The sequence below is a fragment of the Ascaphus truei genome, chromosome 4, assembly GCF_040206685.1.
Source record: "Ascaphus truei isolate aAscTru1 chromosome 4, aAscTru1.hap1, whole genome shotgun sequence".
NCBI lineage: Eukaryota > Metazoa > Chordata > Amphibia > Anura > Ascaphidae > Ascaphus > Ascaphus truei.
This window is the reverse complement of record NC_134486.1, coordinates 407195707-407218419: the sequence shown is the minus strand read 5'-3', so window position 1 is coordinate 407218419 and position 22713 is coordinate 407195707. Positions and strand designations below refer to the sequence as shown.

The 22713-nt window shown below is 40.9% G+C and overlaps 1 protein-coding gene across 1 annotated transcript; it reads right to left on the bottom strand.

Moving 5' to 3' along the window:
• Positions 1-1114: 1114 nt before the first annotated feature.
• LOC142492458 (taste receptor type 2 member 40-like) lies at positions 1115-22053 on the bottom strand. Its single transcript, XM_075595094.1, has 3 exons — positions 21183-22053; positions 7506-7601; positions 1115-1275 (listed from the first exon to the last, which is right to left on the bottom strand). Exons 1-3 carry the CDS (start codon positions 22051-22053, stop codon positions 1115-1117), a joined length of 1128 nt encoding a protein of 375 aa, XP_075451209.1.
• Between the last annotated feature and the right edge of the window lie 660 nt (positions 22054-22713).

Sequence of the window (22713 nt, the reverse complement as noted above, 5' to 3'; positions counted from 1 at the left end):
TACAATGGCAGCACCCTGCCTAGGCATCCGCCGCGGAGCTCCATAACACTGGAGCACTCTCCCTGACCACTTGCAGCCGTAGCCTCCCACATCAGATGTAAGGGAGGGAAAGGGGCCCAGCTACATGTGTATACCAGATCACTGGATTTAAGAAGTTATAAAATTCCCAACAATCAACATCTTCTCTTGACTCACCAAGACTATTCATATTGATAAATCTATAAATCCCTTCAAGATATCCTGTTACACCGGCATTGGGGCTGTTTGTCTATGTTTCTGCATATTCTGCGTAGAGGCCGTAAGAGATGGTTAAGACCGTCAGGATGGTCCCACAGTATTCTCAGCATGGAAAGACCTGCCAGTGGCTTCTTTAGGTCTGCACCAAAACGTTGGACACTGCCGTGACTTCTTTAAGCCATTAAATTATATTTTGTGTTACCTTGTAACTACTTTAATATTTTGGTGTTACATAGTTACATAGTGTATGTTTATGGTATATCAGTTTTGTACTGTACACTGAAATGCAACTGTATATAATCACAATGTATGGATGTTTATACTTTTTTTTTCCAACAACCTGTGTGATGTAAGCAACAAACTCACATTACCCCCTGGCAAGTTCCACGCCAGTGTGCTATGGACATGTGACTGGTGATAGACATAATATCTGCCAATGACAAAGGCTGTGGAAGAGGTGGGACTAAGGGGCATGAGCATTAATGTCTTCAAGTTCGATCAAGTGTGATCCGGGGCCAGTATGAGTCCCACTGAGAGAGAGCTGAGATTCACTGAAAGGAGAGCAGAAGATCCACTGGAGGGAGAGCAGTACCTGGTGCAGCAAGGCCCATCAGATGTGCGCTATAAAGTGCACAGAGTGTCGATCATCGGAGGGGACCTCCAATGGCAGCAGTTAAAGTGGTACTGAAGCATCTTTGTGAAGTGCATACCTGCAACACTTTAGTACTGTACATTAAGCGCTCCCACTGTGTGCTGGCACCATTATATAGGTCCATATACCCAGGATTGGGTGGTCTACTCTTAACTGACACTGACACACACCTGCACAGCGTTTTATTAAAAGTTAGAAAATATGTATGTTATATGATGAGTATAGTTATCCTTTGCTGAGGATTATGAGGTCTTTAGAACTGGGTAAGGATTTCATAAAAGCAGGTGTACCATACCAATTGTCCCCACCCTCTGACCGTAAGCCACATGTGGCATATCGAAAGCCTACAAATAACTCAGACACCCACCTCAGCTCCAGGTGCCAGTCTGGAGCAAAGAGGTAAAAGGGGATGCATTTTATATTGGGTGAGAAGAAGATGGAAATTAATAGAATGATAGCAGAAAAGTTCCACAGTTCCATTTTTATTTCCCTGTTTGAGAGTATATAAGAGGTTAAAAACTCTCTCGCTCTAGCAGACCAGAAAAAAACACACCCTAGCGTATACGTCTGCTAGCTAATGGGAAAGGGGAGGTTTAAAAGGCAGGCAGCTGATTTCCTGCTCTCTCTGCTCTCAATCTGTGTGGGAAACAGGTTGCAGAGCACCTGTCTGGGGGAGAGCCGGAACTCCCTTTCATATAACTGAGATTAAGGACTGCTATGTATGTTATTTTGCAGACCTATGCTATTTACTTTGACCTATCTGTTCTAATGCGTTAAACCTAAAAGGATTCTCCATTAACTCCCCTCTCCCGCCCAATTAGTTTGAGATTCCTAATACTCTGCTAAAGTTGGTACTGAATCCTGTAACAGTATAACAAGACAGACACACACACACAGACACACACACGCATAAATACAGTATTTGCTTGATAAGTAATACTCATTTGTTCTAGTCATCATAACCGGGATACTGTGTGATGAAAAATACAGCATTTCAGTTTCAAGCTGCAGTCAATCACGTTGGAAACAAATATGGTTGAATTTATCTTATTAAACAATAAACCTAGGTCATTAAATTATAAAACAAAGGAGATCATTCAATATATTGAAAAGCGGCTTATTGCAGAAAACCTCTATTCAACTCAACTGTGATCTGCCTCTTCTGGGTAAAATTATTGGGTAATTATTATTATTACAATGAATTTGCCCCAAATGGGAATTTACTGTTCTCATTAAAAGTCAAGAAAGCCGGTGCGTTGAAATGTTAAATCACGTTCTTTGCTTTCCACACAGTTTAAAAGTTTTCACAAGCACTAATAATGACCAACTTCCTATAAATTATACAGCCACCCTAGGGGTAACTAATTTTTATTGCATAAATAAAACAAAACATTAAATATTATTGAAAGTTGGTGATAGACAATCCAGTGAATGTACAATGCCGCCTCTCACAGATGTCCTGAAAGCAAGAGAACAAATGTAGGTTTCCGCAGTCTCAAGATGAACTACAGTGGCGACACACTTTATTCTCGCTCGGCTAGTCCCGCGAATTCGGGTATACCCGGGTGTATTCAGGTTTCTGACCGTTTTCTGCCAGAGTGCATTGCGTTATTTTCCCGGCAGGGATTTAAGCATTTTATTCCGGCTGGCTGAAATACTGCAATGCCGTGTAAAAACACATGGTGGCGCTTGCGAGCTGTTCTCTTTGAAGCCGTCCCCTATAATGAATTGTAATGCAGTATATATACTGTGTATATATATATACTGTATAACAACTACCCTATAACCCCTAACATACAGTACTGTACACATACAGTACTGTATATGCACATACATAAATGATACTACTGTATGGGCGGCGGGGGCGAGATGTGTTTGTAGAAGAGAGAGATCCGCTGCTCTCTCTCTGCGCAAACATCGGCACATTAAAAATTATTTTAAATACATTTTTATTGATAGTGTAGATGTGCAGGGGGTCTCCAGAGCTGAACCGCGTTGGTTTCAGGTCTGGGGACCCCCTGCTCCCCGAGATACAGCCCCCTTTATGAGGTGCCGGTATCCCTCTGCGCTATGGTAAAGAAGCAGCATTTCTGTATTTTAATAATATTGTACAGTGAGCAGGGGGTTCCCTGAGCCAGAAATTAATGCTCAGGGACCCCCCCCCTGCTCCTGCTCAATATTATTAAAAATACAGAAATGCTGCTTCATTACCATAGCGGATAGCCGCTAAGGCAATGAAGGGGTTAACCCACTGTGCCCGCTTTATTGTGCGTAGTGGGGATGGGTGAGGGGGGTATTTGGCCTTTGGTGTGAGTTTAGGACTTGCGGGGGGGTTGCGGGTGCACTTAACCCCTTCATGACCGTAGCAGTTAATACCGCTACGGTCATGAAGGGGTTAAGCCCTCCCGCTACCCCCCCGCAAGCCCTAAACAAGCGACGCGACCAAATCATGGGAGAGACTGTAGGGGAGAAAGGGAAGATAGAGGCTATAAATATCATGGGAGAGACGAAAGAGAAAAACACCACGTTAGGGATAAAAGAGAGACAACAAGAGATAGAGATGGAGATGGGGGGAGAAGAAGATATGCAAGCCGTTCTCCCATTAAGAGCCCAGTTTGGGAGAGGCCCAAGCAGAATACAGCGGTGACTTTTTTAGAGCAGAGTCCCCCGCACCCACCACAGACACAGAATCATTTCAACCCACTAAAAGAGAAAGAGAAAGAAGGGAAACATTACAACAAAAAAAGAGAAAGAGAGGAAAAAGAGGAAGAAGGAGGCATCCCAAAGAAACAAACGAAATAAGGGGGGTTTTTAATATCAGTAAAACCATACTCACAGATACACAACTCGGACTAATAGGAAGAGGGCTAAACTTTGCCCCAAGTATAAAGTCCAATGGTTTTAACTTGTTCCTCGACGCAAATAAATTTTTAAGAAAATTGACAGTAAAAAGGTTTTTTCTAAATTAAGACGCTCAGTCTAGAGAAACACTTAGAGAAAGCCAAGCCACACTGCCAAGTACACTGGGTATTCCAAGTCCAGAGGATATGTTTATTCACTCAGGATTAAGAGACAAATCTAAATTTTATCCAAGTAGTAGTAAGGGGCAGCATCTAGAGGTCTTCACACAGTTGGTTCTGGAAGACCTAGAGAAGATTGCAGGACAGCCAAAATCAAAACGGGATAACCTCAGCAAGGAAGAGAAAGAGGCCTTGAAAACACTAGGAGACGACAGATCCATCACCATCAAACCAGCCGATAAAGGGGGAGGTGTGGTGGTGATGGACACGGATTATTACCTCAAAGAGTCAGAACGGATTCTGGGAGATCTAGGGACCTACCAGAAATTGAATGGAGATCCAACAATAAAGGACAAAAAAATCTTAGATGTCATTCTGGAGAGGGGTAAAGCACAGGGTATATTAAACACCAAGGAGTGGAGTTATCTCAAAAGAGACAACCCCATCCTGCCTGTGTTTTACTTCCTACCTAAAATACATAAATGCCTGGAGACTCCCCCAGGTAGACCAATCATATTAGGGATAGGTTCCCTCACCCAGAACCTGTCCGAATATGTCGACACCTTCCTGCAAAAATACGCCACAAGTAGTAGATCCTATCTCAAGGATACGTCCCAAGTTTTAAACATTTTAAACAATATCCAATGGCAGGATAACTACATTTTAGTTACCTGCGACGTCAAATCGCTCTATACCTGTATCAAACATACAGATGGGGAAGGGGCAATAGAGCGAGCATTAATAAAAGACCCCACAATGCCAGAGGAACAACGCAAATTTATTTTAGACAGTATAAGTTTTATTTTAAGGCATAACTCATTTTGGTTCAATGGGGAGATTTTCCTCCAGCTGTGCGGCACCGCGATGGGGACAAGGTTCGCACCTAGTTTTGCAAACATTTTTATGGCGGATTGGGAGGACAGTTACATTTGGTCCGAACATCCGCATGGCGCGAACCTTGTCTCCTGGCATCGCTACATTGATGATGTGCTGCTCATATGGAAAGGCACAGAAATAGAGTTAGAGTATTTTATCAGCTATATCAATAATAACCAAGTGAATCTGGAGTTCACTTCAGAACACAGTAAAAACTCTCTACATTTTTTAGACCTTACGATTTCTGTGGAAGGTAATACATTAAAGACAAAAACTTTTTTCAAACCGACTGACGCAAACAACTACCTATTGAATACTAGCTGCCACCATTCGAAGTGGCTAAAAAACATCCCCTATGGACAATTGCGCAGAATAAAAAGAAATTGCACAGACCAAGAAACCTACCAGGAACAGGCATTCATTTTAAAAGAGAAATTCTTAGAAAGAGGTTATGAAGCTAAAACACTTGACGATGCACTTCAAAGAACGGAACTAATCCCAAGAGAAAACCTTTTGAAACCGCACATTAAATCCAATGATAGAAGCTTCCCTCTATCATTTGTTACAGATTTTAGCACCGACTCTGGCAAAATTACTGAAGTTTTAAAGAAACACTGGCACATAGTGCAAAAAGATCCCATTTTAAAAGACCACATTCCGCCTTTACCAAGGGTCATTTTTAGACGGGCACCTATGATTAAAGCCAAGTTAGCCCCGAGTGTCCTTAAAAGGGATAAAAAACCCACACTACATTGGTTACCCCCCTCCAGTGGGTTTTCATAGCTGTTTCAGCTGCAAGGCCTGCAAACAGGCAGCAAAAGAAAAAAACAGTTTCGTATCTAATATCACCAAAGAAAAATTTAATATTAAAAATCTAATTACATGTCGGACTGAGTATGTGGTATACCTGCTGGCGTGTCCATGTGGGCTCCAATACGTGGGCCGGACATCTAGGCCCCTAAGAGTCCGCGTGTTGGAACATATGGGCAATATACGTCGACAGGTTATGACCCATAACGTCTCCAGGCATTTCAGTCTGTCACATGGAGGGAATCCAGAGGGGCTAGTATATCAAGGTATAGAGAAAGTTGAGGCGCATTGGAGAGGTGGAGACCAGCTTAATAAACTAGCTCAACGTGAGACCTTCTGGATATATAGACTCCAGACCCTGGCACCCAAGGGCCTCAACATAGACATAGACCTAGGGGCATTTTATTGACTTCATTGATTATAAAGTTTTTCCACCCCACCCCAAAAAGCGGTTTTAGAAATCATACAGGTCACATTTTAGACTTATAGCAGATAGGTTCGAACCCCGACTTTAGTCCAGTTGCATCCACCCCCCCCCCTTCTTTTTCCCTTCCCCCCCCCTCCCACCCTCACCCTTCCCCTCCCTCCCCCCTCCCCATCCCCCCCCCCTCCCTCTTTTCGGAATATTGATTTCAGATGAGTTATGCACCCCGTATCCCACTATAGGGCACTAATTATGTTTTTGATTCATATTACAGATCTGGATAAACTAACAAACTATTACAGGCTATGGACTTATCTCACATGTTCCTAGAACCATTTTTATAATATATATGAGGCACTTTTATATATATATGTATATACACAATTATGCAGGACATTTGAACTTGGATATTTTTTATTTTTATTTTTACTTTTTAACCCTTTTTTATATAATAGTAAACATATTACTTTTATACTTTTGTATTACACCACTTCTCTATTCATGAAAGAATAATGATGTATGATATCCGTTTAAGAAATGTTTAAAATGTCAATGGACTGTAAAAATGAAGGCACGCAATTAAAGATCACCTGTCTCTAATGAGAGGGCTGCGTAGAAGCATGCTCAAAACAAAGCCTATTTGACACAAGAACTGAACTAATGAAAGTTCCTACTGGGGCCAATCAACCCACCACACACAATGTTTAACTATGTAATAAAGCCCAGCTGTTTTAGATCGAGGGGGGCGTAGTAGTTAGGATGTCCACAACACATAAAAGTGGAGCGGTGTACCATACCCTTCCTAACTACGGAGCCTGAGGAAGCCCATAGGGCGAAACGCGTTGCTCAAAATCCCCCCACTATTTTGATACTTTGCGGCCACCGTCGGGAGCAGGAACAGGGAAGTACAGAGCTCCAACTGGACGCGGAGCGAGCGGCTGTAGCACCACGAGACTGCTGAACATCCCAGAGACGGGCCTCCCACCCCTTCCCCTGCCGCAGCTCACGAGTTGAGCAAGCGGAGGGTTTGTTTTACACCCCTGTTTTAATCAATTCATTTGTTTTAATTGTTTAACACTTCAATAAAGTTTATGCCCGGTATCCTTGGACTTATATCTTCATTTACCCACCTGAGAGCCAGGAATCCAGAACAGGAGCGGTTAGAAATTCTTCAACATAGGACACCAGGACCAATCCAAGATACCTTTCCAAGTGTGCACTCACACTTGGCCGTGTGAGTAACAATACTTTATATTTTTTATCATTATAATCAGTCACTTGCTATTTGGAACAGTGAGACCAATCCAGGGAGCCAAAAGATACGCCAGCCCTTGAGTACACCCACACATGTCCGTGTGAGTGTTTGATTATATACAGTCTACCTCACAGATCACCCCCAACCTAGATTGCCCTCTTTTGCTTGTCATCCCATTGTCGCTGAACCTGTGTTCTTTAATTCTTTAATTCCGAGGGTTACAACGAATACCAGAAACAGAAGAACCAGCCCGGACGAGAGGTGGAGTACTCCAGAACAAAACAGGCGAATCCACACCAACGAAGAAGGAAAAGCACAGACGAGATCCTTAAAGAAAAGAACATAGGACGTAAAGATACCTTGATGCACACGCATTTGCACAAGGCCGTGTGAGTGTTTGAGATTATATATATATTTACATCACCCACACCAGCAGCTCAGAGTCTTACATATCTGAGTTTAGACTATATACCATTCCACCTGTGCTCCCCCATCCCCCCTTTTTCTGTCTCCTAAACAAGCACCGTTGGGGCTAATACCCCATTCACCCACCCCCGCTACCCACAATAAAAAAAATACACACACACAGCAGCCGCCAAAAAATAAATAAATAAATCAAAATAAATATATGACAATAAATACATTTGAAATACATTTTTATTGATAGTGTAGATGTGCAGGGGGTCTCCGGAGCTGAACCGCGTTGGTTTCAGGTCTGGGGACCCCCTGCTCCCCGAGATACAGCCCCCTTTAGGGGGTGCCGGTATCCCTCTGCTTGGTTTAAAGGGCCCGACCACGTGATCGCGGCCTGTAAACCAAGCAGAGCAGAGGGATACCGGCACCCCCTAAAGGAGCCTGTATCTCGGGGAGCAGGGGGTCCCCAGACCTGAAACCAGTGCGGTTCTGCTCTGGAGACCCTCTGCACATCTACACTATCAATAAAAATGTATTTTAAATGTATTTATTTATATTCATTTATTTATTTATTTATTTAGATTTATTTATTAATTGTGCTGCTGCTGCAAGTCCTAAACTCACACCAAGGGCCAAACACCCCCCTCACCCCCAATAAAAAAAATTCACGCACAGCAGCCCCACAATTAATAAATAAATCTAAATAAATAAATAAATACATGAAGAGAAATAAATATATACTGTATATATATACTGGATATATATACAGTATATATATATAATAACAATCCCTATACATATACAGTATATACTGTGTATATATATATACTGTATACACATAGATAGATAGATAGATAGATAGATAGATAGATAGATAGATAGATAGATAGATAGATAGATATAGATATATATAGATATATACAGTATACAGTATATATACACACAGATGATGAACCAATATACAAATACATGTAGAATGGTTATCAAAATCATACTGTCCTACAAATAACGCTTCTCTATACAGACAATAATAATAATCCATTTAATAATCCTAACTGATTTTACAATATAAAACATAACATTCCAATCCACACAGTACATTGCATTTACATTGTATAAATGATGCATAAAATCTATGCACCATATACATTCTGCAAATGAATGTTAACAATATAATTGCAAGCTACTCTACCAGTAAATACAAACACTTCCAAACAAGTCAACTATTTTAACCAATCAAGTAAACAAAAATCAATATATACTGTAAGTACCAACCAGAAAACACAATTTAAAACCAAAGCTAACCCTTACAATACCAAGGATTACATCTATCTAATTGTAAAAAACCTTATACATTATACACAGCATTGCAATGTACATGATGAACAATACAGTACAGTACATTCCCTATATCTCCCTGCCTTCAGTGTAATCTGTTTAAATACCCCTCCCCCCTAATGTTTCTGTTAAACAGATTACACTGAAGGCAGAGAGATGTAAAGGCCTAAAGCCCCCTCCCCCCTAATGTTTCTGTTAAACAGATTACACTGAAGGCAGAGAGATGTAAAGGCCTAAAGCCCCCTCCCCCCTAATGTTTCTGTTAAACAGATTACACTGAAGGGAGAGAGATTTTACAGAAACACACATTAGGGGGGAGGGGGCTTTAAACAGATTACACTGAAGGCAGAGAGATGTTTCTGTTACCAGTAAATCTCCCTCCCTGCATTGCTGTCAGTGCAGTGTATGTAAATGTGGGGAGGGGGGGGACCCAATGTGTATACTGTGAGGTCTAACCACCCTCACCCCCTACCCACATACCGTTACCCCCCCCCCCATCCTGGCCATGGCCCCTCCGCTTCTGCAAAACAGACACAAAAATTAAAACATACAAAGTAATGTCCCCTAACCCCTTAATCACCATAGCGGTTATTAACCGCTACAGTCATGAAGGGGGTAACCCACCCTCACCCACCACTCGGGATGCCTACATAACCTCCCACACTAACCACCCCCCGGGAGGCCTAACCACCCAGTCAGTACCCACAAGGAAGGCCTACCCACATACCGTTTGGGAAACACCCCACCCCCAGTACCCACAATAAAAACAGTACAATGACCCACAATAAACAGCATTATATTTATTAAATACATTACCCACCCCCTGTGCCCCCCCATAAATACAAGATTTATCCTACGGTTCATAATGCAGCCCCACGCTAGTCCCCGGTGGGCTGGCAGGGCACCTGGACAGACCTACAGTTTACCAGCAGCCCTTTTTAAACAGGTTCTGGAGGCCTGCTGGTGGATCCTGCCAGCACCATGGCACCCAGGTGGTCTCATTGGGTCACCGTGGGCCACAATTGGGTCTCCACGGTAGGCCCAAGGATGTCTGGGAGCCCCGGATCAAATCTACAGGTGTCTGCGGGGCCTCGGGTGGTTCCCTCGGGGGTCTGGGGAACTCACGGGTGCTCACTACGGGTCCGCGGTTCCCCCACAGAAGTGGGACCACACATCGTCATCCCCGCAGACTACAGGTCCACGGTGCCCCCACAGAAGTGGGACCACACATCATCATCCACGCATGTGTCACCCGTGGAACCACCAGCCTGATACCCTTGGGATACCCGAGGATACCCACAGGTGGTCTCCATAGGCCCCACGCAAAACTAGGGAATCAAACCCTGAATGTAAAAAAAATAAACCTGGCCTATACATTCAATACATACACCCTCCCCCCCAACACCTACAGTACAATAATGTGCAAAATAACTATTATCCAGATATGGATAATAGATTAATTGCCCATTATTAAAAACATTAACTAGCATATACAAATAAATAAAGTACTACTGACCTCATCAATACGAAGTGTCTGTTGCCAGCAAAATCCTTGTCTTGTCCACAACATACATAGCAAATACAAAGCCAATACATTGCAATTACATTCAGATATCAATTAACCCCTTAAACACCTTATCAGATAATAACCGCAAAGGTAATTAAGGGGTTAAGCTACACAGGACCGATACCCACCCTTCACCCATGAATTTGTACTGTGGCTTCATCATGCAACTATATATATATACTGTATATATATATACAGAGAGACAGAGAGAAGAGAGAGAGAGAGAGAGAGAGAGAGAGAGAGAGAGAGAGAGAGAGAGATACAGTATATATATATATATATATATATATATATATATATATATATATATATATATATATATATATATATACACACGTTATATACACACCCATGATAAACCAATATACAGTACACATAAATGTAGAAGGGTTATCAAAAGCCAATACATTGCAATTACATTCAGATATCAATTAACCCCATAAACACCTTATCAGATAATAACCGCAAAGGTGATTAAGGGGTTAAGCCACACAGGCCCGATACCCACCCTCACCCATGAATTTGTACTGTGGCTTCATCATGCAACTATATATATACACTGTATATATATACAGAGAGACAGAGAGAAAGAGAGAGAGAGAGAGAGAGATATATACAGTATATATATATATATATATATATATATATATATATATATATATATATATATACACACACGTTATATACACACCCATGATAAACCAATATACAGTACAAATAAATGTAGAAGGGTTATCATAAGCACTGTCCTACAACCAAACACTTCTCCATACATACACACTAAATTAAAATCAATTTCCTTTAATATTCATAACTGATCTCTCAATCTAAATCATCACTAAACCTCTGAAAAGCCATTTAAACAACTTACATTCCAATATAAATGATGCCTAAATATCTATGCACCATATACATTCTGCAAATTAATCAACCAAGTAAACAAAACTCAATTAGCAATCATTATTTACATCCCTAAACAATTCACACTAGATCCCGAACAATAAAACCATTAACAAATTCACGCCTAGAGCAGAACAATTAAGCCTTTGAAAAAATATAAGTACCGACAAAAATACAACCTTTACAAACCAAGCCTATCCCTGACCTTCCTCAAACACACAATACAATACCAAAGAATACATCTATCTAATTTTAAAATACTTTAAACTCACAATAAAGCATACTGTAGCAGAATACACAAAATAATTTAAAACACATCTAATCCAGCTTTTAAAACAACATCATTTCTTACCCTGTACTGTATGTATATATCTCTCTAGACATATATACATACATACATACAGTGGCAAGAAATGATATACCACAAAAATAAATAAATACACATGTTAAAAAACCTTTTGAAAAAATTAACAAGTTAAATAAAATACATTTCTTTACTGTTGTTCACTTACCATTACTTGCCCCCACCGACTCCCGTTGCGCAGCTTACTCACGAACCAATCCACGATCAGGAACCCATAAAATAAAAAACCATAATATAAAAAACATTAAACTAAAAATCCAAACCAATCCACGGGTCTTCTATCTGTAATCCATCTTCATCTGTGTTCTTCTATCTCCTTCCAGCGGGGCGGGACGGGGTCTTCTCCCCGTTTGCGGCCACGCCCTGGTCTTCTTTCTTTCCTTGAGGTCCTTCCTCCGCGGCGTCTGGCTTCAAAATGAGATGACATAGGCTTTTAAAGGCCTATAACGTCACATTTTGCGTCATGGTTCCCAGGGTCCTGATTGGACCGTGAAAACCATGTGTTTTGGCCGACAAAAAAAAATGATGACGTCACTTAAAGGGAATGAAAGCACAGCCAATCAGAATGGCTTTGCTTCAATTGCCTTTAAGATGACGTCATGAAAAGGCACATGGCCGCCCTCACATGGTATGGTAGCCAATCAGAGCGTGGGAACTCCATCCCTACTCTGATTGGCTACCGTACCACGTGACAGGTTTTCATGACGTCACATCCTTTCTCCCCCAAGCCCCTGACACATGGTATACCAGAGCCAATCAGAGTAGGGATGGAGTTCCCACGCTCTGATTGGCTACCATACCATGTGATCATTTGATGTCATCATTTTTTTTTTTGTCGGCCAAAACACATGGTTTTCACGGTCCAATCAGGACCGTGGGAACCATGACGCAAAATGTGACGTCATAGGCCTTTAAAAGCCTATGTCGTCTCATTTTGAAGCCAGACGCCGCGGAGGAAGGACCTCCGGGAAAGAAAGAAGAGCAGGGCGTGGCCGCAGACGGGGAGAAGACCCCGCCCCGCCCCGCTGGAAGGAGATAGAAGAACACAGATGAAGATGGATTACAGATAGAAGACCCGTGGATTGGTTTGGATTTTTAGTTTAATGTTTTTTATATTATGGTTTTTTATTTTATGGGTTCCTGATCGTGGATTGGTTCGTGAGTAAGCTGCGCAACGGGAGTCGGTGGGGGCAAGTAATGGTAAGTGAACAACAGTAAAGAAATGTATTTTATTTAACTTGTTAATTTTTTCAAAAGGTTTTTTAACATGTGTATTTATTTATTTTTGTGGTATATCATTTCTTGCCACTGTATGTATGTATGTATATATGTCTAGAGAGATATATACATACAGTACAGGGTAAGAAATTATGTTGTTTTAAAAGCTGGATTAGATGTGTTTTAAATTATTTTGTGTATTCTGCTACAGTATGCTTTATTGTGAGTTTAAAGTATTTTAAAATTAGATAGATGTATTCTTTGGTATTGTATTGTGTGTTTGAGGCAGGTCAGGGATAGGCTTGGTTTGTAAAGGTTGTATTTTTGTCGGTACTTATATTTTTTCAAAGGCTTAATTGTTCTGCTCTAGGCGTGAATTTGTTAATGGTTTTATTGTTCGGGATCTAGTGTGAATTGTTTAGGGATGTAAATAATGATTGCTAATTGAGTTTTGTTTACTTGGTTGATTAATTTGCAGAATGTATATGGTGCATAGATATTTAGGCATCATTTATATTGGAATGTAAGTTGTTTAAATGGCTTTTCAGAGGTTTAGTGATGATTTAGATTGAGAGATCAGTTATGAATATTAAAGGAAATTGATTTTAATTTAGTGTGTATGTATGGAGAAGTGTTTGGTTGTAGGACAGTGCTTTTGATAACCCTTCTACATTTATTTGTACTGTATATTGGTTTATCATGGCTGTGTATATAACGTGTGTATATATATATATATATATATATATATATATATATATATACACACGTTATATACACAGCATATATATATATACTGTATATCTCTCTCTCTCTCTCTCTCTCTCTCTCTTTCTCTCTGTCTCTCTGTATATATATACAGTATATATATATATATAGTTGCATGATGAAGCCACAGTACAAATTCATGGGTGAGGGTGGGTATCGGGCCTGTGTGGCTTAACCCCTTAATCACCTTTGCGGTTATTATCTGATAAGGTGTTTAAGGGGTTAATTGATATCTGAATGTAATTGCAATGTATTGGCTTTTGATTTTTGTTTACTTGGTTGTAGGGCAGTATGCTTTTGATAACCCTTCTACATTTATTTGTACTGTATATTGGTTTATCATGGGTGTGTATATAACGTGTGTATATATATATATATTTATATATACTGTATATATCTCTCTCTCTTTCTCTCTGTCTCTCTGTATATATATACAGTATATATATATATATAGTTGCATGATGAAGCCACAGTACAAATTCATGGGTGAAGGGTGGGTATCGGTCCTGTGTGGCTTAACCCCTTAATTACCTTTGCGGTTATTATCTGATAAGGTGTTTAAGGGGTTAATTGATATCTGAATGTAATTGCAATGTATTGGCTTTGTATTTGCTATGTATGTTGTGGACAAGACAAGGATTTTGCTGGCAACGGACACTTCGTATTGATGAGGTCAGTAGTACTTTATTTATTTGTATATGCTAGTTAATGTTTTTAATAATGGGCAATTAATCTATTATCCATATCTGGATAATAGTTATTTTGCACATTATTGTACTGTAGGTGTTGGGGGGGAGGGTGTATGTATTGAATGTATAGGCCAGGTTTATTTTTTTTACATTCAGGGTTTGATTCCGTGGTTTTGCGTGGGGCCTCTGGAGACAACCTGTGGGTATCCTCGGGTATCCCAAGGGTATCAGACTGGTGGTTCCACGGGTGACACATGCGGGGATGATGATGTGTGGTCCCACTTCTGTGGGGGCACCGCGGACCAGTAGTCTGCGGGGATGACGATGTGTGGTCCCACTTCTGTGGGGGCACCGCCGACCCGTAGGTGCGAGGATGATGATGTGTGGTCCCACTTCTGTGGGGGCACCGCGGACCTGTAGTGAGCACCCGTGAGTTCCCCAGACCCCCGAGGGAACCACCGGAGGCCCCACAGACACCTGTGGGTTTGACCCGGGGCTCCCAGACATCCTTGGGCTTACCATGGAGACCCAATTGTGGCCCACGGTGACCAAGGAGACCACCTGGGTGCCATGGTGCTGGCAGGATCCACCAGCAGGCCTCCAGAACCTGTGTAAAAAGGGCTGCTGGTAAACTGTAGGTCTGTCCAGGTGCCCTGCCAGCCCACCGGGGACTAGCGTGGGGCTGCGTTATGAACCCTGTATGTAAAAGGATAAATCTTGTATTTATGGGGGGGCACAGGGGGTGGGTAATGTATTTAATAAATATAATGCTGTTTATTGTGGGTCATTGTACTGTTTTTATTGTGGGTACTGGGGGTGGGGTGTTTCCCCAACGGTATGTGGGTAGGCCTCCCTTGTGGGTACTGACTGGGTGGTTAGGCCTCACGGGGGGGGGGGGGTTAGTGTGGGAGGGTATGTAGGCATCCCGAGTGGTGGGTGAGGGTGGGTTAACCCCTTCATGACTGTAGCGGTTAATAACCGCTATGGTGATTAAGGGGTTAGGGGACATTACTTTGTATGTTTTCATTTTTGTGTCTGTTTTGCAGAAGCGGAGGGGCCATGGCCAGGATGGGGGGGGGCGTAACGGTATGTGGGTAGGGGGTGAGGGTGGTTAGACCTCACAGTATGCACATTGGGTCCCCCCCCCCCTCCCCACATTTACATACACTGCACTGACAGCAGGGAGGGAGATTTACTGGTAACAGAAACATATCTCTGCCTTCAGTGTAATCTGTTTAAAGCCCCCTCCCCCCTAATGTGTGTTTCTGTAAAATCTCTCTCCCTTCAGTGTAATCTGTTTAACAGAAACATTAGGGGGGAGGGGGCTTTAGGCCTTTACATCTCTCTCCCTTCAGTGTAATCTGTTTAACAGAAACATTAGGCGGGAGGGGGCTTTAGGCCTTTACATCTCTCTGCCTTCAGTGTAATCTGTTTAACAGAAACATTAGGGGGGAGGGGGCTTTAAACAGATTACACTGAAGGCAGGGAGATACAGGGAATGTACTGTATTGTTCATCATGTACATTGCAATGCTGTGTATAATGTATAAGGTTTTTTACAATTAGATAGATGTAATCCTTGGTATTGTAAGGGTTAGCTTTGGTTTTAAATTGTGTTTTCTGGTTGGTACTTACAGTATATATTGATTTTTGTTTACTTGATTGGTTAAAATAGTTGACTTGTTTGGAAGTGTTTGTATTTACTGGTAGAGTAGCTTGCAATTATATTGTTAACATTCATTTGCAGAATGTATATGGTGCATAGATTTTATGCATCATTTATACAATGTAAATGCAATGTACTGTGTGGATTGGAATGTTATGTTTTATATTGTAAAATCAGTTAGGATTATTAAATGGATTATTATTATTGTCTGTATAGAGAAGCGTTATCTGTAGGACAGTATGATTTTGATAACCATTCTACATGTATTTGTATATTGGTTCATCATGTGTGTATATATACTGTATACTGTATATATATATATATATATATATAACCCTGGCTGTGCTCGAAGCTGTGACCATGCAGCAAGCTTAAGCCTATAGGGAACCATGTTAAAAATGGTTATTGAGGCAAAAAGTGACACTGTGTGCTCATTTGCATGTCATTTCCCAGAATCCCTTGCTGCAGTGGAAGTGCTGTATGCTGGGTGATAATGGGGAAAGGCGGGGTTGCAGACCTGCCTAAGACATGCAGATGAGCATACAGCTATATTTGCATATTTGCTTTCCTGTGGAGGGTTTTTGTCACTTTTTTACTCACCATAACTTAACTCAGTATTATGGTTTGGCCTATCCCATAAGCCTCTCTTGCATTCCCAGTAAAATCAACCCCACACTGATGAGACCCATCAAGGTCGAAACAGCTGTCTGTGGGTGGTTTTCTGGGTATGCACCTTAACCCTGGCTGTGCTCGAAGCTGTGACCATGCAGCAAGCTTAAGCCTATAGGGAACCATGTTAAAAATGGTTATTGAGGCAAAAAGTGACACTGTGTGCTCATTTGCATGTCATTTCCCAGAATCCCTTGCTGCAGTGGAAGTGCTGTATGCTGGGTGATAATGGGGAAAGGCGGGGTTGCAGACCTGCCTAAGACATGCAGATGAGCATACAGCTATATTTGCATATATATATATATATATATATATACATATATATATATATATATATATATATATATGTGTGTGTATATATATATATATATATATATATATATATATGTATATGTGTGTATACAGTGTATATATATACACAGTATATACTGTATATGTATAGGGATTGTTATTATATATATACTGTATATATATCCAGTATATATATACAGTATATATTTATTTCTCTTCATGTATTTATTTATTTATTTAGATTTATTTATTAATTGTGGGGCTGCTGTGCGTGAATTTTTTTTATTGGGGGTGAGGGGGGTGTTTGGCCCTTGGTGTGAGTTTAGGACTTGCAGCAGCAGTACAATTAATAAATAAATCTAAATAAATAAATGAATATAAATAAATACATTTAAAATACATTTTTATTGATAGTGTAGATGTGCAGAGGGTCTCCAGAGCAGAACCGCACTGGTTTCAGGTCTGGGGACCCCCTGCTCCCCGAGATACAGGCCCCTTTAGGGGGTGCCGGTATCCCTCTGCTCTGCTTGGTTTACAGGCCGCGATCACGTGGTCGGGCCCTTTAAACCAAGCAGAGGGATACCGGCACCCCCTAAAGGGGGCTGTATCTCGGGGAGCAGGGGGTCCCCAGACCTGAAACCAACGCGGTTCAGCTCCGGAGACCCCCTGCACATGTACACTATCAATAAAAATTTATTTCAAATGTATTTATTGTCATTTATTTATTTATTTATTTAGATTTATTTATTTATTTTTTGGCGGCTGCTGTGTGTGTGTATTTTTTTTATTGTGGGTAGCGGGGGTGGGTGAATGGGGTATTAGCACCAACGGTGCTTGTTTAGGGCTTGCGGGGGGGTAGCGGGAGGGCTTAACCCCTTCATGACCGTAGCGGTATTAACTGCTACGGTCGTGAAGGGGTTAAGTGCACCCGCAACCCCCCCGCAAGTCCTAAACTCACACCAAGGGCCAAATAACCCCCTCACCCATCCCCACTACGCACAATAAAGCGGGCACGGTGGGTTAACCCCTTCATTGCCTTAGCGGCTATCCGCTATGGTAATGAAGCAGCATTTCTGTATTTTTAATAATATTGAGCAGGAGCAGGGGGGGTCCATGAGCATTAATTTCTGGCTCAGGGAACCCCCTGCTCACTGTACAATATTATTAAAATACAGAAATGCTGCTTCTTTACCATAGCGCATAGCCGCTAAGGTAAAGAACGAGTGTTTATTTATACTGTATACTGTATGTGTTTTATTGATACTGTACATGTGCAGAGGGTCTCCAGAGCAGAACCGCACTGGTTTCAGGTCTGGGGACCCCCTGCTCCCCGAGATACAGGCCCCTTTAGGGGGTGCCGGTATCCCTCTGCTCTGCTTGGTTTACAGGCCGCGATCACGTGATCGGGACCTTTAAACCAAGCAGAGAGATACCGGCACCTCATAAAGGGGGCTGTATCTCGGGGAGCAGGGGGTCCCCAGACCTGAAACCAACACGGTTCAGCTCCGGAGACCCCCTGCACATGTACACTATCAATAAAAATGTATTTAAAATAATTTTTAATGTGCCGATGTTTGCGCAGAGAGAGAGCAGCGGATCTCTCTCTGCTGCAAACACATCTCGCCCCCGCCGCCCATACAGTAGTATCATTTATGTATGTGCTTATACAGTACTGTATGTACAGTACTGTATGTTAGGGCTTATAGGGGTTGTTGTTATACAGTATATATATATACTGTGTATATACAGTACTGTATATATATATATATATACTGCATTACAATTCATGAATTTATGCCATCTGGTGGACACGCGAAGCATTGCAGCCTATTAAATCCTGATCATTATCATTTAACAGATCAGGCCCCCGTCAGCCAGGCATGAACCGTGGCTGGGAAGGCAAACGCAACGGGGCTTGTCAGAGGTGAGGAGCGGCGCATTCCAGGTATCTGCCAGGTACAAACTGGGCATTTGCTCGAATAAAGTGTGTCGATGCTGTACACCAGTGAATGAGTTAGGATTAGTTTAACTGTGAACAAATAATGGGGCTACTAGCAATAAACTGATAGAACAAATAATGGGGCTACATGCAATACGCTGACAGAGCAAAGAAGTCTGTAAGAAAGAGCACAATGATATGGAGAATGGAAGGATCCACTGGGGAGGAACTTCTTGTATCTAATCAGCTTTCAGTCACTCAACTGCAAGGTGCTGCTCTGCAGGCTGTACACTGCATACCAGCTGCTTCTGTAAAAGAAGGATATATACATGTATACAGTGTGTACTGCTATACCCAGAAGATATCTGTATAACAGCATTGGAATCGATTGTTTTCTAAGAAACATGCATGTTGTTTTAAAAATGAAACTTTGTATTGAAGCCACAAAAGGCTAAAATCAGGCCAGCAAATCACTGGTAACTATACACTCAACTGAGCAAGACTCACTTTGTGTGTATATTTTATAGGACTTTTACTTTTACATGAGAAATACCACCGATATATTTGCTCCTAATGCAGCTCTTAATTCCCATCACATACTGTACACTGTATAAAATACAGTATGTATACAAGACACATATAATAGTATAGAGAAAAATATGAAAACAAATGATTGGATAGGACTGTCCCAACTATCATGATTGTAATAGTCCTTTATCCTCTGTGTTCTATCCCATCAGTATGTTTCATAAATGTCTTCCAAAAGCAAGTTCTTAATCTGACTCTATTCACACCGACCCGATGCACATTTCACACGGGCTGTGATTTTTCCAGAATACATTTTTATACAGTATATGTGATGAAAATGAAATGCTGCATTAGGAGTCAATAATCTCATTTTGGTTATTTATTATGTCGGCAGTTACAACCTTATTGTGGTAGTTACTCACACACTATTTAAGGGTCCAATCGGTTCCCTTATTCACGTCTACCATTCACATGGTTTCATAAATCTGTATGTGCAATACAGCTTATTGTTATCCATTCTTATTCCATTCAACATTTTTTCTTACTGTGTTTAAACCATGTATTTATGTGCAAATATTATTATATTATGATGAAGATCGCATGAATGGGGTATTTTTTCCTACCTAAAAGAGATAAAGAGGATTAAAGCCCTCCAAAGCATTTGTTTACTGTGGCTACACTGGATGCTTAAGTATTTTTTAACAATACGCACGGTTGCCTGTTTTCTTTTTTTTAAAGATGTCAATCACCTCCATTTAATCAATTAAGCCCATAAGCACTGTTATTCCCAGGATAGAGTGACCCTTTGAATGCATCGTATGACCTTACCACTTATTTATTGTGTTTGTAAATCAAAAAGTGACCAAATAATGAGGGAGTATTTATTCTGCCGTGTGGTACGGACTAGTTTGGTATTTTACCATTGAAAATCCATTTAGCAACACATATCTGCAATGCAAACCAATAACATCGTTCACCTATGCAATATATTTTCAATTTGTAAGGGCAGAACATATTGCATATTAATACTCAGAATTTCTCAGATCAGAAGAAAAGCTTAATAGTATATGATTTAGTAAGTGATCTCTATGAAATAGACAATGGGGACCATTCATTAAACTGCAACAGTGCTGATCGGGGCAGTATAGTACAAACTTCCATGTGATAGTACCTTGATCGGCATTATTTTGCATTTATGAAATAACCCCAATAAATTGATGACCCATCTGGCAGTAAATGGGTTGGGGATTATATTTCACCTTCTTTAAATGTACAGTATGTTTGTGTCTGCTTTGCCATTCTAACTGTGCCTCTCTTCTTTCTTTCTTGTTTTCATCGCCCCTAAGCAGTGCTAAGAACATAGTTTTTTAAAACAACATATCAATGTAAGAAAGATTTAACACCCAGTGTGTGAAAAATAGACAATCTATTTCTAGTTTCTTTGTGTCCATTTGAATTGAATGTTATCTGGCAAATATCCATTATTTCTCTCATCTGATTACACGACATCATTTTTTTGGTCAGTAAAATTGCCATATTGTTAAACAATCTAGATATTTACCATGTGGACGTCCAGTTGTGAAATCGTTGCTGGATTTGGCAGAATTTCTCTGTTTTTGAGTAAATTTCACAGCTCCGTGGCATATATCTAGAAGTGTCTGTTTGAGCCTCTTATTGTAGAAGATCAGAACCGCAGAGTGCAGAAACGGATAGGCAGAAGTCAAAATAGAGAGGAACATAAACCAAGGGTTTCCTATTGGCAGCACCCTGGAAAATATCACATTCATGCTGGTGAAAAAAATGATATTAAGGAAAAGGAAGAAGACCATACTTTTTACTACTCTGAAGTGAGTGTCCAAGCTGGGACTTCTAATGCCCATGCCACTGCGTTGCATCTGCCTGATGTGCATCCAAAGCGATTTAATTAAAAGGAAAGTTGCAACACAAAATATGGTGAATGGCAGCGAAGATCCTAAGCCGTACATAATGTACTGGTTGGTATAATCTTCCACCACAATAATATCTTGCACAGTGCGGTTTTTCAAGAGGTTGTTAGTTGAATTGCTGTAGTTCAAGGTAAAAGCATACCAGCCGAAGGGGAGACTGGAAGCCAGAGAAGTCAGCAGAGATGCCAGAAGAAACCATGGGACTAGTTTGTTGATCCGGACTTTCACATAGATGAATAAGAAATGGTTGTAGTTTGTGATTTTAACGCAGTAGTATACACAGAGCACCGTGGCAAACCAGAGACTGGAGAAGTTCACAAACATACTTACAACCAAAAAAATGACATTAAAATGCATCTGCAAATATAACTCTGGTAAATATATACAAAATATATTATGCAACATAATACGCCATTGGTAACAAAATCTGGACAACCCCAGAGACACCAAGATTTTGTCACCGGTACCCAGGCATATGTTATCCATTCCATGGAAGTTGTGGCCACGATAAATGAATTTAGTGTAATCCCCAAAATGAACTCAATCCACAGCAGGACTAAGAAAAACATACGCAGAAGGAAATCCATTGTCTTGCCTTTGAACTTGATTGTTCTTCACAAATCACTAATTTTGAAACTCTGACACAAGATACCGTCAGTGGCTGAGACAGACAGACTTTGGTTCCCACTTAAGCTGCCCTCATTGTTATATAGGGCTACCAAGCCTTGTTATTTCCATTACCCACGCATATTCTGTGAGTTAGTTTGATTATGATGCAAATCTACAATTCCATCAATTGTGCATTGGAGGTTTTGCATGTGGTGTATGTTACACTTGAGTTAGCATTAGCTATTTTAAAAGATTTATTACAACCACAGCCATCACTCTTTATTTGTTTGCTTTCAAGTAAATATCTTCACTGGCTCCCCATATTTTTTTCATTCAAAGAAATAAAAAAGGTACATCCTTGGCTCATGTCAAAAAGTTAGGGTATCTCTTGATTCTCCACCCAATAACACTCCATCACTCCTCCGTCAACTCACACTTTCTCTGTTTAAATGTTAAGCTCCACTGAACAATTGCTCAATCATTATGTTACGTTATAGTAGATGAGGTGGAAAAAGACATACGTCCATCAAGTTCAAC

What these genes read in the sequence shown, in the direction of transcription:
- LOC142492458 (XM_075595094.1), bottom strand. Translation starts at nt 22,053, where the DNA reads ATGGATAACATATGCCTGGGTACCGGTGACAAAATCTTGGTGTCTCTG. An exon ending in CACAACTGGACGTCCACATG is followed by an intron (nt 7,602 to 21,182) that starts GTAAATATCTAG and finishes CTTTTCTTTAAG; the next exon opens with GATCTCGTCTGTGCTTTTCC. An exon ending in GGCTGGTTCTTCTGTTTCTG is followed by an intron (nt 1,276 to 7,505) that starts GTATTCGTTGTA and finishes TCTTTGCTCCAG; the next exon opens with ACTGGCACCTGGAGCTGAGG.